Source organism: Salvia splendens, chromosome 2 (assembly GCF_004379255.2).
Source record: "Salvia splendens isolate huo1 chromosome 2, SspV2, whole genome shotgun sequence".
In the NCBI taxonomy this organism is placed as follows: Eukaryota; Viridiplantae; Streptophyta; class Magnoliopsida; order Lamiales; family Lamiaceae; genus Salvia; species Salvia splendens.
In genome coordinates this window covers 25,358,948-25,373,543 of record NC_056033.1, presented here as the reverse complement: position 1 = coordinate 25,373,543, position 14,596 = coordinate 25,358,948, and the positions used below count along the sequence as shown (strand labels likewise).

The window sequence follows — 14,596 nt, the reverse complement described above, 5'->3', positions numbered from 1 at the left end:
TACATTGTTCATCCATTTGTCGAGCAACATAATCTAAGAACATAACTGATACTAGTATTACTGTCGGTGTTATGCAGGGACTAAGATATTTTTAAAATTTTAATTTTGATTATAAATTAATTAAATAAAATTAGAAATAATATCTGTTAGGGATCGACCAGCCGAAGGCTAAGGTTGAATGACCTAAGTACACTCAGATATGTGAGGAGATCAACCCTCACTTAAACAGATCAATTACAAAAGTGTAGATATAAAACAATTAAATGATTATATCCTCCTGAAACATCAATACACAATTAGTAACTTCAAGGAAACCATAAACTCCACACATTACAAGTGATAACAATAATCAAAAGAAATCAGATCAGGAAAACAGTAGGCTCAAGTTGCACTAGGTACAACTGCATAGGTCCTTTTAATACCAAGCCCACAATATCCCAAATCACAGTTCGATCTACCACAAGGATGAAGGTGTGACAAGCAGACCGCAGTCTACCAAGTACTGTATCTCAGAAACCCTAGATCCAGTAGCCTTGCTGAAGAATCTCCTCAAGAACTCACACCACACACATCAGGTATTCCTTCACAGATACTCTCACCAACAGCAGAAGCCTCACAAACGGTCAAGAATCACAGACCAAAAACCAGAGCTTTCCACACCACTCTCCACTCACACATACCAGTGTTTACACACGCAGGAACAAAGATGAGAAAGTTCTCAAGCCAGAGCACAGAGAAACACTTAAGGGGGAAAACCCTAGAAATATTAGAGAGAAGCTGCGGAGAGAATAGAGAGTGAAAAGTGAGGAAGAGAGATTAGGGCTGAAGTATATAAATGACTCAACCCTTTCCACCATCTAACAGCCAATACGTGGCACCAGGCTCAAACACATGGGCCAGACACTAATAATGCAATGGGCCACTAGATATCAGGCATGGTTACAAGTTGGCAGAACTAGGCTTCTTCAATAAGGGACATATACCATCACAATATCATTATATGAAAATGGTAAACAGAAATGTATATAATAAATACTATGAAAGAATTAATCACATACGCCTACTACAATATTCCATTGTTAAATCATAGGAGAATAAAACCTATCATATTAAAGAATTTGACGAAAGAGGAATCACCCATAAATGTTGGAAAACTTATTTATACACTACATTATATGTAGAATTAAACGAACATAATTAAAGTACTTTATCGATAAAATATATCTACTCACATTTTCTATAAAATATGAATCCAATTAACCATTACAATATTAATTTAATATCAAAATAATTAAAGAAATACATTAGGATAAAGCAAAACTAAAAACATCTGAACATAGTACTCCACATTTTATATAAATCTTATCATGCAAATAAATACATATAGACATGCAAAAAAATAAGTAACCGGTCTATTATAATTTTAATGTATAATCCCATGCGTACGTGCAACTTATTATAATTATATATAATTATAATTTCAATAGGTATAACTCCAAAACCTTTTCACATCCCTTCATTTAAAGTCTATTCACTTTCTCCAATAAATAAGATCTAAATAAACTTTTTATGTAAATGAGTATTCAATTTATAATCTCATATATAGTTATATACATACAAAAACTATTTCTCCAATTAAAATTCTCCTTTTATATATGTATAGGTAGATTAATTTAATTCTTTACATGAAATTAATTAATTATTACCATCAACGTGATCTACTTACTAATAAATTTAAATTGAACTTAAACTATCAGTTATCATTTTATTACAAGAAAAATAAGCTAAACAAAAAAAAGGTTATCTACGTACTAACTACCTTCATTTCTTCGATTTCCCTTCCCATACAGAAACCTTCCACCATTGCCACCCTAAAATACCATAGCTGCCTATTTGACTTCCTTTTCCACGTGTTGCTTCGATCTATGAATTTCTTTTCACGACAGCATATTGGATATATATGAAGCTCAATTCTTCAGCATGTTATTTTTAAATATAGGAAATTCTAACTTTTTCTCCAAGTTTAATTACAAGTGGAGAACAAATAAATTAATTAAAAAACGATATAAAAATGAATGTGGACTCAATGTTCTGATGCTAGAATACAATTATACAAATGACACAAAATAGATAAATGATTTGAATTATACCCCTATGGGATTGTGATCAAGATAGAACCATTCTTAAAGGTAGAACCATTCTTAAACGTAGAACAAATGCCAAACGGAGGTCGTTAGATCTTTTAATCCAATGGTGTTGATTTGCACAACAACTTCCCATTACAACCAAAACTATTATTAATGGGTGAATGCAGATAAGTGAAAAAATAAAGCATGCATGGACTCTTCTTCGTTTCATTCATTCTTCCATCAACATGTGAGTTTTTTCACATGTTGAGTCCGGAATGTCGTGAAAACATAGTCTAATATGTATGATTTTTAATCTTGACCGTCATTTTTTCCTCATCCAATGAATAAAATATGTAGAGTTTTAGGTTCTACACTTAAGAATGGTTCTATCTTTAACCAATTTAAGAGTCATAATTAGTTAAGACACCAATTTTAAGAAAAGTAAAGAAAAGTGGGTTGAATAAGTTAGTGGAATATGAATCTCACTTATATATATGTATTACTTTTTATAATAAAATGTTAGTGAAATAAGTTAGTGGAACGTGGGACCTACTTACCATTTATGGTAAAAGTGAAATATGACTCTTAAGTTGGGACGGACGAAAATGGCAAAACATGACTCTGAAGTTGGGACGGAGGGAGTAATATTCATCTTATTCATCTACACCTCATGCCTTTTATAGGCACAAGTTAAGGATATGAAGAATTATAAAATTAAACCACTATTAAACAAACCATAAAGCTAATAGAAGTTGCAGGAAAATGGAAAGCCAAACGATAAAATATCAAAATAAAAAATAAAAATAATTATATACATATTAAAAAATATATTTATTATATGATATTATAAATTATATTGGTATTTTGATTAATTTTTTAAAATTTTCCGTTTTATATATGTAAAGATTGCGCAACAACTTAGCAGGATATTTCATCTATAACTTGTCAGTGGTTTGATCTCCTTGATTTTCAGGACAAGGATCACTTTGATGTTTTGCAATTGATTTACCCTTGATGCAACAATAAAGAGAGAGAGAGAAGAAGACACACTGATTTAGTATTAGTACTATTCTAAATTGAGTAACACAACAATTGGATCCCAACAAGAAGAAAAAAAGAAACAATCTACCAACAAATGTGAGATCCACCAAACCCTCTAAATCTTAACTGTCTATTCCACACACTAAAACCTATTTATATTCCCATCTCAGTGCTCACTTTTTTAGTCACCAAATTCGGCTTCTTTTTCTTCTTCACAATGGCGCTTCTCGTCGAGAAGACCTCCTCCGGCCGCGAGTACAAGGTGAAGGACATGTCCCAGGCCGACTTCGGGCGCCTCGAGATCGAGCTGGCCGAGGTCGAAATGCCCGGCCTCATGTCCTCCCGCGCCGAATTCGGCCCCTCCCAGCCCTTCAAGGGCGCCAAAATCACCGGCTCCCTCCACATGACCATCCAGACCGCCGTCCTCATCGAGACCCTCACCGCCCTCGGCGCCGACGTCAGGTGGGTGGAACAGCTTTAGCCCTTGATGAATTCATTTTTTAAACTTTTTTCCATTATAAAGTTTTATTAATTTATTCATATTTTATAGTTCTCCCTCCGATCTAAGATAATTGATTCATTTCTATTTTTAGCAAAACGTAATTATTTCTATTACTTTATTCTTTCTTAGTTTATTCACTAACAACTTAACCCAATATTCATAATCTATGTGACGAAAAGAAACGCCTCTATTAAAAAGAACAAAAGCCATGTTTGGTTGGCGGGAAAGTAAAGTCGGCAAGGAAAATGATTCCTGGGAAAATGAATCCCGGGAATATGATTTCTAATAATTTTACTTTCCCGTGTTTAGAAAATATCAAGATTTGAAAGTATATATTTGATTTAAACACTAAACTAAAAATATACTTATCATTTTTTATTTATAAAAATAATAATACATATTATTTAATAAATTATTAATTACAAATGATAATAATTATATTATTTTATTTATTATTACGATGAATAGTTTAAATATGGATTATACATCATAATATATAATAATATAATAATAAATAAGATTATTATTATTATTATCATCATTATATTTACTTAATTTTTAATTGAATAAATTTTATAATTTAAAATTTCACTACAATTTTATTGTTAATTACTAATTTATAAATTAATAATTATTATATTATTATATAATTATAATTATATTTAATTATTTAATAAATTATTATTATTATTATGATAATAAAAATAAATATAAATATTAATAATATAGTTATAATTATGATAATTTGAATTATAGTTATTTATTATCATGAAATTAAGTATGGTTTATACTTTTAAATTATTTTTAAAACATTGTAATAAATAATAACGATGATGATGATGATGATGATGATGATGATGATGATGAATGATGATGATGATGATGATGATGATAATAATAATAATAATAATAATAATAATAATAATAATAATAATAATAATAATAATAATAATAAATTGTACTATATTGCATTAAATATGTAAGAATCCTAAAACTGGGAAAAAGAATACCTAAGAAAAGTTAGGATTCAGAATCGTGGAAAGTTGTACTAACTTTCCTTGTTTCAGGATTTTGATTACTTTCCTATTTTGATTAAAAATGGAAACAAACACAAGAATTTAAAATTTAAGAAATCAGATTACTTTCTCAGACAGAATCCTGGCAACCAAACATGGCCAAAGAGATCATATCATATGAAAGCCCATATTAATAATCTAAATTACTTAAAAGTTTATTTTAAAGTAAAATTTTGAATTGTAGCCTCTACTTATGTTGAATTCTGCGTACGTCACTAGGTGGTGCTCCTGCAACATCTTCTCCACCCAGGACCACGCCGCCGCGGCAATCGCCCGCGACAGCGCCGCGGTGTTCGCCTGGAAGGGCGAGACCCTCCAGGAGTACTGGTGGTGCACCGAGCGCGCCCTCGACTGGGGCCCCAGCGGCGGGCCCGACCTCATCGTGGACGACGGCGGCGACACCACGCTGCTCATCCACGAGGGGGTGAAGGCGGAGGAGGAGTTCGCGAAGACCGGGAAGGTGCCCGATCCCGCCTCGACCGACAACGCGGAGTTTCAGATCGTGCTCGCCATCATAAGAGACGGATTGAAGGTCGATCCGAACAAGTACACCAAGATGAAGGAGAGAATCGTTGGGGTTTCTGAGGAGACAACCACCGGAGTTAAGAGGCTGTATCAGATGCAGGCTAATGGCGCTCTTCTCTTCCCCGCCATTAATGTCAATGACTCCGTCACCAAGAGCAAGGTATTATTTCTGAATTTTTATTTGCATAGTCTTTGTTATATTTAGATTGTTGATCACTTGATCTGTTCTTGTTGTGTTCAACATTTATTACGTCATCTAATTTTCTCATAAATTGAGCTTCGTCCATTAAAAATAATTTCATGGATGGACGTTGTGAGTTTGAATGAAAAAATGGTAAGGTAAGATAAATAATGAAGAAGTGAATAAAACTTAGAGACATTAATTGATAAAATACGAGAACTATGGAGAAAAAATAAGTAAAATTTGGAAAAAAAAAATTTTATGATTAAGACTATTTTTTTAGACACTCAAAACCAAAAGAAAAGATTGATTTTTTGGATGGAGAGAATAGTTTAGTATTATTCTTATTAATTATTTCTATATTTTATTAGTCTGATTAGATTTGATTTATTTGGAGTGTGAAATTATTACTCCTTCTGTTCGTCATTAAATGTCTCATTTTTTTATCTGTCTGTCAATGTCTCATATCACTTTTATTATTCTTGTCAAGCTGTCCTCACATTTCACTAACTCATTTTATTCATATTTTATTATGAAATCAATATAAAAAATAGGATTCGCATTTTACTAATTTTTTTCTACCATTTTTTACAAAGTCAAACAATTTCCTTAAAACCCGAACCGGCCAAAAATGAGACATTTAATGGCGGACGGAGGAAGTATTAAGAATGAAGAAATGTCCCGTTTTTCTTTTTTTTGTCCGTCTAACAATAAATGTCGCGTTTCACTTTTACCACTGTTGGCAAGTGGTCCCCGTATTCCACAACCCACTTTACTCATATTTTATTATAAAATCAATATAAAAATCGGACTCACCCTTCCACTAACTTTTTTTATCACTTTCTTTTACAAAGTCAAATAATTCCTTAAAACATGAGCCGATAAAAAATGGGACATCTATTGATGAGCGTAGAGAGTATTTTACTGTTTCTATGGGACCGATCTTTCTGTCCTCCTATAAAACACCAGTCTCCTACTCTCTCTCCAGATTAATACACAATGTGCTTCCTCTGTTGTGCATGAGTTCAATTCCGAATTCACGATGTGTGATGGGGCATAGATCCTCTGTTGTGCTTCCTCCACAACAGGTGGTGTGCTATCACAACATCATACTTCCTCTGTCTGCCATTAAATTTCTCTTTTTTTCTTTTTCGTCCATCCACCAATAAATGTGTCATTTCCACTACAAAAAACGCTAATTAATGACGGAATTAGTGACAGCAACGAAAATTTCAAGATTTAGTGACAGATAAATAACTGGAAAATACCGTCACTAATTGGTGACAGAAAATTCCGTCACTAATATGAAATTACTACTGTAACCATCTTTGATTTCTGTCATTGTAACTTTAGTGACGGACAAATCTGTCACTAATATTTTTTACTGACAAGCTTTTTATTGACGGATCCGCCAGTAATTAATCCGTCACTATATGAGTTAAGTGCCTAAATTTCGAGCGTTTTTTGTAGTGTTCGCTTTAACTATATTTGGTAAGTGAGTCATACATTTCACTAACTCATTCCACTCACATTTTATTATTAAACCAATATATAAAAGTAGACACCACATTACACCAACTTTTCCACCCACTTTACTACATAAACTCAAACAATTTCTTAAAGCTCGTGCTGATAAAATATTAGACATTTAATCACGGACTGAGTTTTAATATTTTTATACATATAATATTGTGCTCGTGATGATATTATTGATTTTGTCAGTTTGATAACCTGTACGGATGCCGCCACTCATTGCCCGACGGCTTGATGAGGGCGACGGACGTGATGATAGCCGGGAAGGTCGGCGTGGTGTGCGGCTACGGGGACGTCGGAAAGGGCTGCGCCGCCGCCATGAAGCAGGGCGGCGCCCGCGTGATCGTGACCGAGATCGACCCCATCTGCGCCCTGCAGGCCGTGATGGAGGGCTTCCAGGTCCTCCCCCTCGAAGACGTCGTCTCGATAGCTGACATCTTCGTCACCACCACGGGGAACAAGGACATCATCATGCTCCACCACATGCGGAAGATGAAGAACAACGCCGTCGTCTGCAACATCGGCCACTTCGACAACGAGATCGACATGCACGGCCTCGAGACGTTCCCCGGGGTGAAGAGGACCACCATCAAGCCCCAGACGGACCGGTGGGAGTTCCCCGACACCAGGACAGGGATCATTGTCCTAGCCGAGGGCCGGCTCATGAACCTGGGGTGCGCCACGGGCCACCCCAGCTTCGTGATGTCGTGCTCGTTTACCAACCAGGTCATCGCGCAGATCGAGCTCTGGAAGGAGAAGGGCAGCGGCAAGTACGAGAAGAAGGTTTACGTGTTGCCCAAGCATCTCGACGAGAAGGTGGCCGCCCTGCATCTGGGAAAGCTCGGGGCGAAGCTCACCAAGCTCTCCAAGGACCAGGCCGACTACGTAAGCTTGCCGGTCGAGGGGCCATACAAGCCGGCTCACTACAGGTATTGAGGGATGATAGAGACAAAATAAGATGGCAAGTTGGATTTTAGTTATTTATTTATTCTAAGGTTGGAAGATTTTTTTGTAGGCCCACTTTTATATATTGGCTTTATTATAGAATGTGAGTGTAATGATTTTACTGAACCACTTACCTAAATTGGAAAAAAAGCAAATGAGACTTTTAATCATGGACACCCAAAATAGCAAAATGAAACATTTTTACAAGGACTTGAAAATGTCAATTTCAGCAAAGGGCAGTACTAGTACACCCCCGGGTCCGTGCTAAAAGTCTCATCTTTTACCAACACAGGTTTAAAAAAATTGTTTGACTTTGTAAGAGCATCCACAATGGTGCAAAAATCGTCCGGATGATCCCTCGTCCGCGCTCGTCCGACCATTGCAGGCTGACGGACGAGCCAGCGGATGATCGCCACGCCCAAACTTTCGGGCGCGTACGACGCCTTGTCCGCCCAATGCAGGCCCACGGACGAGCACAGACGAGGAGGATCTACACATTTTTTCAATTTATAATTTAAAAATAACAATTTTTAAATTTAAATAAAAAATTATAATTTCACAACGATCAATACCAAAAGATAGATCAATGAATTATTGTAATATTATATTTTGTAGAATATAATCATTCACACTGGATGAACAAGTTTTGCATTGCTTGAGTAAACCTTTTATAGACAAGTTTTCAACTCTAACTTTCATTGTGACTTCGATGTATGATACATGGTTGTTTTATAGATAGATTTTCAATTTTTTTAATACATTTTTCCTATATGCATGTTTATATTTTTATGATAATCTAAATTAAATTGAAGTAATGTAGGTGTTTTTTCAATTAATGTAACCTAGTCGAACACCTTTGGGTGAAATTCAGCCATGAGTAGTGGGTATTTTTAAAAATTTTATTTTAGAATTTTAATTAAGCAATTTAAAAAATTTTAGGATTTTAATTATGTTTTTTATTTTTATTTTTTAGGAATCTATAATTGTATTTCTAGTTTATTAATATATTTTATTATTTGGAAGTGTTTTTGGTAATTGAAGTATTTAAATTGAATAATAGAATAATAGAATCTATGAAGCATGCCTTAGCTAAGAGCACGATTGGGGGCATTGTGCCTTAGCTAAGAGCTAAGATAAAAATTAATAAAAGTGGGATCAGGCCCACAATCGCACTATTAGCTTAGAACACAATTAGAAATGCTCTTATAAGTATAACCAGCGTTGTGCGCGAACTATTCTTGTTGTCTTTATTATATATTAATAATTGTATTTTACTACCACGTAATTAAAGTGGTCAATGTATATGGATCTCTTACAGTAATTTAAATATGTGGAGTGTGCAATCGTTTGCATGAGAATGTCCCTAGCTTGGAATGTGAAGCTATATTCCTCCACCATCTACTTGATTTTATTTTATATTCATAATGAAGTTATGAAGACGGACTGTATTATTATAGTTTACATTCAAATAGAAAAAAGTACTCCCTCCCTCCTTAATAATTTATTACTATTTGATAAGTATAGATTTTAAGAAATGTAATAGAAAATGAGTTGAAAAGTTGATGACACGTGGATCCTACTTTTATGTAATAAAATGTGAGTGAGAATGTATCAGTAAAATATAAGGTCCATTACCAAAAATGATAAAAGTGAAATGTGACAAATTTTCAGGGATTGATGAAAACAGAAATAAGTGAAACATTTTTAGGGAAGGAGGGAGTACAAGTTTAGAGCTTTAATATTTATAATAATATATTACTCCCTCTGGGTTTAGGGTTGTAACTATATAAAAGGCTAGTTTTGCCATCATTTTGGGTGATGGTTGTAAAATGTTACAAAACGTTTCCATCAATTTAATTACTCCCTCCGTCCCACAAGAATATGCACTATTTTCTTTTAGTCCGTCCCACAAGAATATGTACTTTCCAATTTTGGAAATTCTTTTCACTCTAATGTGGCGGGACTCATTCTCCACTAACAATACTTTAATTACTTTTTCTCTCTACATCTCTTACTTTCCCAATTTTCATTAAATCTCGTGCTGAACCCAAAGTGCATATTTTTTTAAACAGATGGAGTAACTACCTAATAATGTAAATCAGCACAATAATAAAATCATATGATGACTCCCCAAGATTTATCAACAAAACTTCACAAAGTATAGCTAAAGAAATTTATAAGAAGCTAAACAAATTTGAAAATAGGCGTTGTATGCCCAAAACACTCCTTGTATGTCAACCTAAAAAAAAAGTTGATCTTCCGATCTATCATTGCAATATATAGTTTTTGTATTTTTTGTCAATAAAAAATAACTGTATAAGAATATTACTAATTTGGTGCCACAATTAAATACACCATTTTTATATAAAGCAGTTTTTAACATGTCCTCAATATTTATAATCTTTTAATGTTGATTTATTTTGAAAATTATATCAAACTAAAGTTAATGGTGTGGGCTTTAATTTTATGAGTACATAGAACATTTATTTTTTAAAATAAGTGAAATTAAGCAAATTTGAAACTATATAGTCCTAAGTCACTACTGCATCCATCATCGCCATCCAATGCGCCTGAATCAGGATCGAGTTCATCCACCTGATTCCGGGATTTTTGAGTCACTCATCCAAACAAGTGTCTGATTCAATGAGTCTAGTTCTGCTTTCCACTTGTTTATCCGAAAAAGAAGATTTATATTCTCCCCTCTTTCTTGCTATTTGTGATGGTGACACTCGCAAGCAAAGGGTGACTTTTTCTGAGTAAACACAGCACAAGTAACCAAACACAGCAACATCCAAAGAGAGACGCATTCCTGTGCCTGTTAGTGCATCGTTTGAGTCCTCGTCATCAGATGATGAAGCCTCCTCATGCACAAAAGCTGGTAGTTCTAGAAAGAGTTCCACCATGGCTCTACCGCTGCTGAATTTCACCCTCACTTTCAAAAGTGAGGAACTGCAGATGCAGCGAGGACATGTGAAGTCCAACGAAATAGATCTGAGTTCCCTGAAGTTTCGAAGGAATGACAAGAGCCCCAACTCCTTAATCGGTGATGACTTGATGAATTCATTCATTTCTTCACTTGTAAAGCCTGCTAGCTTAGGGATAAGCTCACAGATTTCATCAGCTGATTCAGTACTTGGAAGAGTCAATTGAACATATTTCAATTCATAAATAGCTAAAGCAAAAGGCTTTGAGACAAGGGAGTATCCACACAGATGCTTTAGGTTTTCAAATTGGCTTAATATCAACGAGAGTAGTTCCTCTGTGATGCGAGCAATGTGATCGACCCCATTTCCTTCTTCCATTTTCGCTTGTTTCATTTTTTTCGAATAACGGCCTAATAAGGTATCCAAAAAAACACATTAGACAGTGTGAATTGTGCAAAATTGTGCATAAGTTGTGAACTAAGTTGGCCTTTTTGTGCGGGCACAATTGCACGAACTATACAAGACAAATCAGATCGACTAAGTTGGCTTCATCACAGTCAAATAAACTTCCCAATCCATTATTAAGTTCAAGACACAGACAATCCTCGACCTGACATCATGATAGCAACATCTAAACAAGACAATATCAATGATGAATACAGAGAGATAGGACATTATTGAAAGGCACAGATTGGATAACCAAAACATGAAAAGTTGATACACGACATCATGAATTGTCAGATCTAACTAAGATACACATTAATATTGCATAGATCTATTATTACAGTCTAGTGAAATGAATCAATACAGAGAATTTAAAGAAAGCTCTCGGTAAGAAGTACAAAAAAAACAAAATCTCCGATTCCAAGCTTCTATCCAAAAGACGAAACCATAAAATAGATGACCAATTATTTCGATATGAAGATCAAACCAACTAATTGTAATGAAAAGAAAACATGGGGGGGGGGGGAATGTTTACCTCTTCTGCTGCTATGTAAATGGAATAGAACTAGTGGCGGCGAAAAACCCTATTTTAATTTGGAACGCACAAGGCTATGCGTATTATATAAGAATCGGAAAGTCTAATCACGTGTCGCCTTCCATTAAAACACGACTACTTCATATATAGCTTAGCAATGTGCATTTACTCATTTTTGCCAATTAATTCATCCAGCCTTTTCCACTAAAACAAGATTCTTTAACCAGGAATGACGACTTTACTTTTTACAATAGTAAAATAATCGAGGCAGATATCTTCAGCTCTCGTCAAACCAAAATGCTGATGAAATCGACCGTCCATCAATATCAGACTCTAAAACTTATAATAGCTGGATGGATCTAATAAATTTATTATTCAAAGCATATCACATTACTCAAACCAATGAGTAAACAGAGCTACTTTCATTAAAACTAAACAACTAGAAACAGATAGGCAAAGAACAAATGGGACGGGACAAGTTTAAGGCTTAACTAAAGTACTTGTAAGTGGCAGATGAAGCTAGACTTACTTGAAAGCGTGAAATTTTAATAGTCGTGAAAAGATTCCTCAAGAAAACCATACTCTTAAAGGTACTAGTGCAATAAAGGGCTAAAGAAAACAAACAAACAGAGTAGTGACTTTCATTGAAAATTGCTGTAATTGCATACACCTTTCTATCCTTACATGAGTTTTTTTAGATGATTATGCTAAGTCTATTCTCATAACTATATTACATCCACAAATCTGAATTGTACTTAAATCTGAAGAACAACTGAGTGATAAGACAAGCTCTGATTCAGCTAGCAATGTTAAAACACAGATACATAGAAGAAATTAAAAGGAACATACCTTCGTCTCCTGCTAATTCATTCTTCAGTTCATTTGTTTTCGCCATCAAGCACAAACTGAATCAGCCAGCAAAGTGAGATTTATGACCAATTCATCAGCACATTCTAGAAAAACAAAACTGTCTAACTCGTGACAGATACAAGAAATTACAATTGGAATGCTAATATTATAATTAAATCATTCCTAATCACATTTTACATTAACACATAGTTCAGTTAGAAACCTCTCTGTAGTTGGAAGATGCAGATTGAAGCATTGCCACACAGGATTGTAGATGCATCCATCGCTTAATATCTCTAAATCTCAAATAAGATTCATCAACGAAATCGCTGAAGAAATCTATAAAAAAAAATAGGCGTTATCGGCGGTTGAAGATGGCGGGGGCAATCGGCCAAAACACTCTTTGGGCTTTTCTTTACATTTTTTAAAATTCATACCCAAACTAATATTTTGGGTATCGCGAATTGAAGAATTTTCACGATCGATTTCTTTCATCACACACAAGTCCAAAACCACTCTAAGATCTGTAATTATTTTTCTAGCTAATAAAAACGTAAAGATTCTATGAGACGAAAAAATGATATAATTAGCCATTTTCAGTACTTCCGTCGAAGTTGATCTATTTTCCATTTTTGTTCGTCTCAATTAAGATGACTCATTAGTTAAAATGAAAACATTTAATCTCATGTCGCCCATGGAAGGATGTTGAAATAGAAAAATAAAATTGTTACTCCCTCCGTCCCCAAAGAATATACACTTTGGAATCGGCACGGGGTTTTAATGTAAAATTATAAAGTAAGAGAGAGGTAGAGAGAAAAAATAAATAAAGTATTTTGATGGAGAATGGAGAGAAAAGACTTTCCAAAATTAGAAAATACATATTCTTGTGGGACGGAATAAAAAAGAAAGAGTGCATTTTTTTTAGGGACGGATGGAGGATGGAGTATTACTTAGCTTTAGCATTTCTCCTACCTATATATAAGGCATTAGGGCATCCGCAATGGGTGGACAATGGCACGCCCGATGGCGCGCATCGTCCGCGCCATCCATCGTCCGCACCCATTGCGGGTGCGCGCCATAGGGCGCGGACGATAGTCGCGCCCTATACTTCGGTCGCGGAGGATAGCGCGGACGATGGCCATCATCCGCGCCATCGTCCGCCCCATTGCGGCTGTCGCGAACAATGGCACGCGGTTTCGTTTTTTATAAATACCGTTCATTTGTAACATTTCATTTCACTCGATTTCATTTTCGAAACTTACAATTACATAATTACTATGAAATGGATTCAAGCCCCAATAGTCCTACGTTTAGCGCAGGGGCGCATTGGCCGGGTACAGAACCCGGCGATTATCGTTCGTTCGACACCAACGCCCATTACGATCCCGATTTCAGTACGGAATCGTATGGGTTGTCTAAAATGGAGCCGTCTCCGCACCGCCCAACCGCAGCGGCCGATCCCGACCCCGCCGCGACCGCTTCCGCCCCAGCAAGAAAGAAGCGGAACCGGCAGCGGGCGCAGAAGTTGCCGCCTCCCGGTGATTGCGATGAGTACGCCCCCGACCGTACGAACTACAACGACGACGAAACTCTCACCTTGGCCCGGTGTTGGGTAGATATATCGGAAGATCCGAAATTCGCGAACAACCAGCGACAGATCGCGTACTGGGAACGCATCGCGGACCTCTACAATTCGGTGAAGCCGCCGACCGCGTACAAGCGCAAGCGTGAGCAACTCCGCAAGCACTGGGATCAAATCAAGAAGCAAGTGAACTTGTACGCGGCGGAGTTCGAGAAGTTCACGCAGTCACAGGGGAGCGGCGAGAGAGCGAGCGACGTGCGCGCTAAAGCGCTGTTGTCGTACCGGTCGATGTACGGCTACTTCAAGCACGAGGCCATCTGGGCGCTCTTG

At 35.9% G+C, this 14,596-nt stretch overlaps 2 protein-coding genes across 4 annotated transcripts; one reads left to right on the top strand and one right to left on the bottom strand.

Annotated features, from left to right (window-relative positions):
• The first annotated feature begins 3,379 nt into the window (after positions 1-3,379).
• LOC121769147 (adenosylhomocysteinase-like) lies at positions 3,380-7,984 on the top strand. Its single transcript, XM_042165862.1, has 3 exons — positions 3,380-3,632; positions 4,968-5,433; positions 7,177-7,984. The coding sequence occupies exons 1-3, from the start codon at positions 3,388-3,390 to the stop codon at positions 7,921-7,923; spliced, it is 1,458 nt and encodes a 485-aa protein (XP_042021796.1). The 5' UTR covers positions 3,380-3,387; the 3' UTR covers positions 7,924-7,984.
• A 2,279-nt stretch (positions 7,985-10,263) lies between these two features.
• On the bottom strand, positions 10,264-13,197 carry LOC121766749. 3 transcript variants are annotated; one of them, XM_042163005.1, is made up of 3 exons: positions 12,908-13,197; positions 12,685-12,740; positions 10,264-11,266 (listed from the first exon to the last, which is right to left on the bottom strand). In XM_042163005.1, exons 2-3 carry the CDS (start codon positions 12,728-12,730, stop codon positions 10,548-10,550), a joined length of 765 nt encoding a protein of 254 aa, XP_042018939.1. In that variant the 5' UTR covers positions 12,731-12,740; positions 12,908-13,197; the 3' UTR covers positions 10,264-10,547. The 3 variants fall into 3 exon arrangements, with proteins under 3 accessions (XP_042018939.1, XP_042018941.1, XP_042018946.1); XM_042163007.1 differs by lacking the exon at positions 12,908-13,197 and having other exon boundaries at positions 12,685-12,899; XM_042163012.1 differs by lacking the exons at positions 12,685-12,740; positions 12,908-13,197 and adding an exon at positions 11,836-12,674.
• Positions 13,198-14,596: the final 1,399 nt, after the last annotated feature.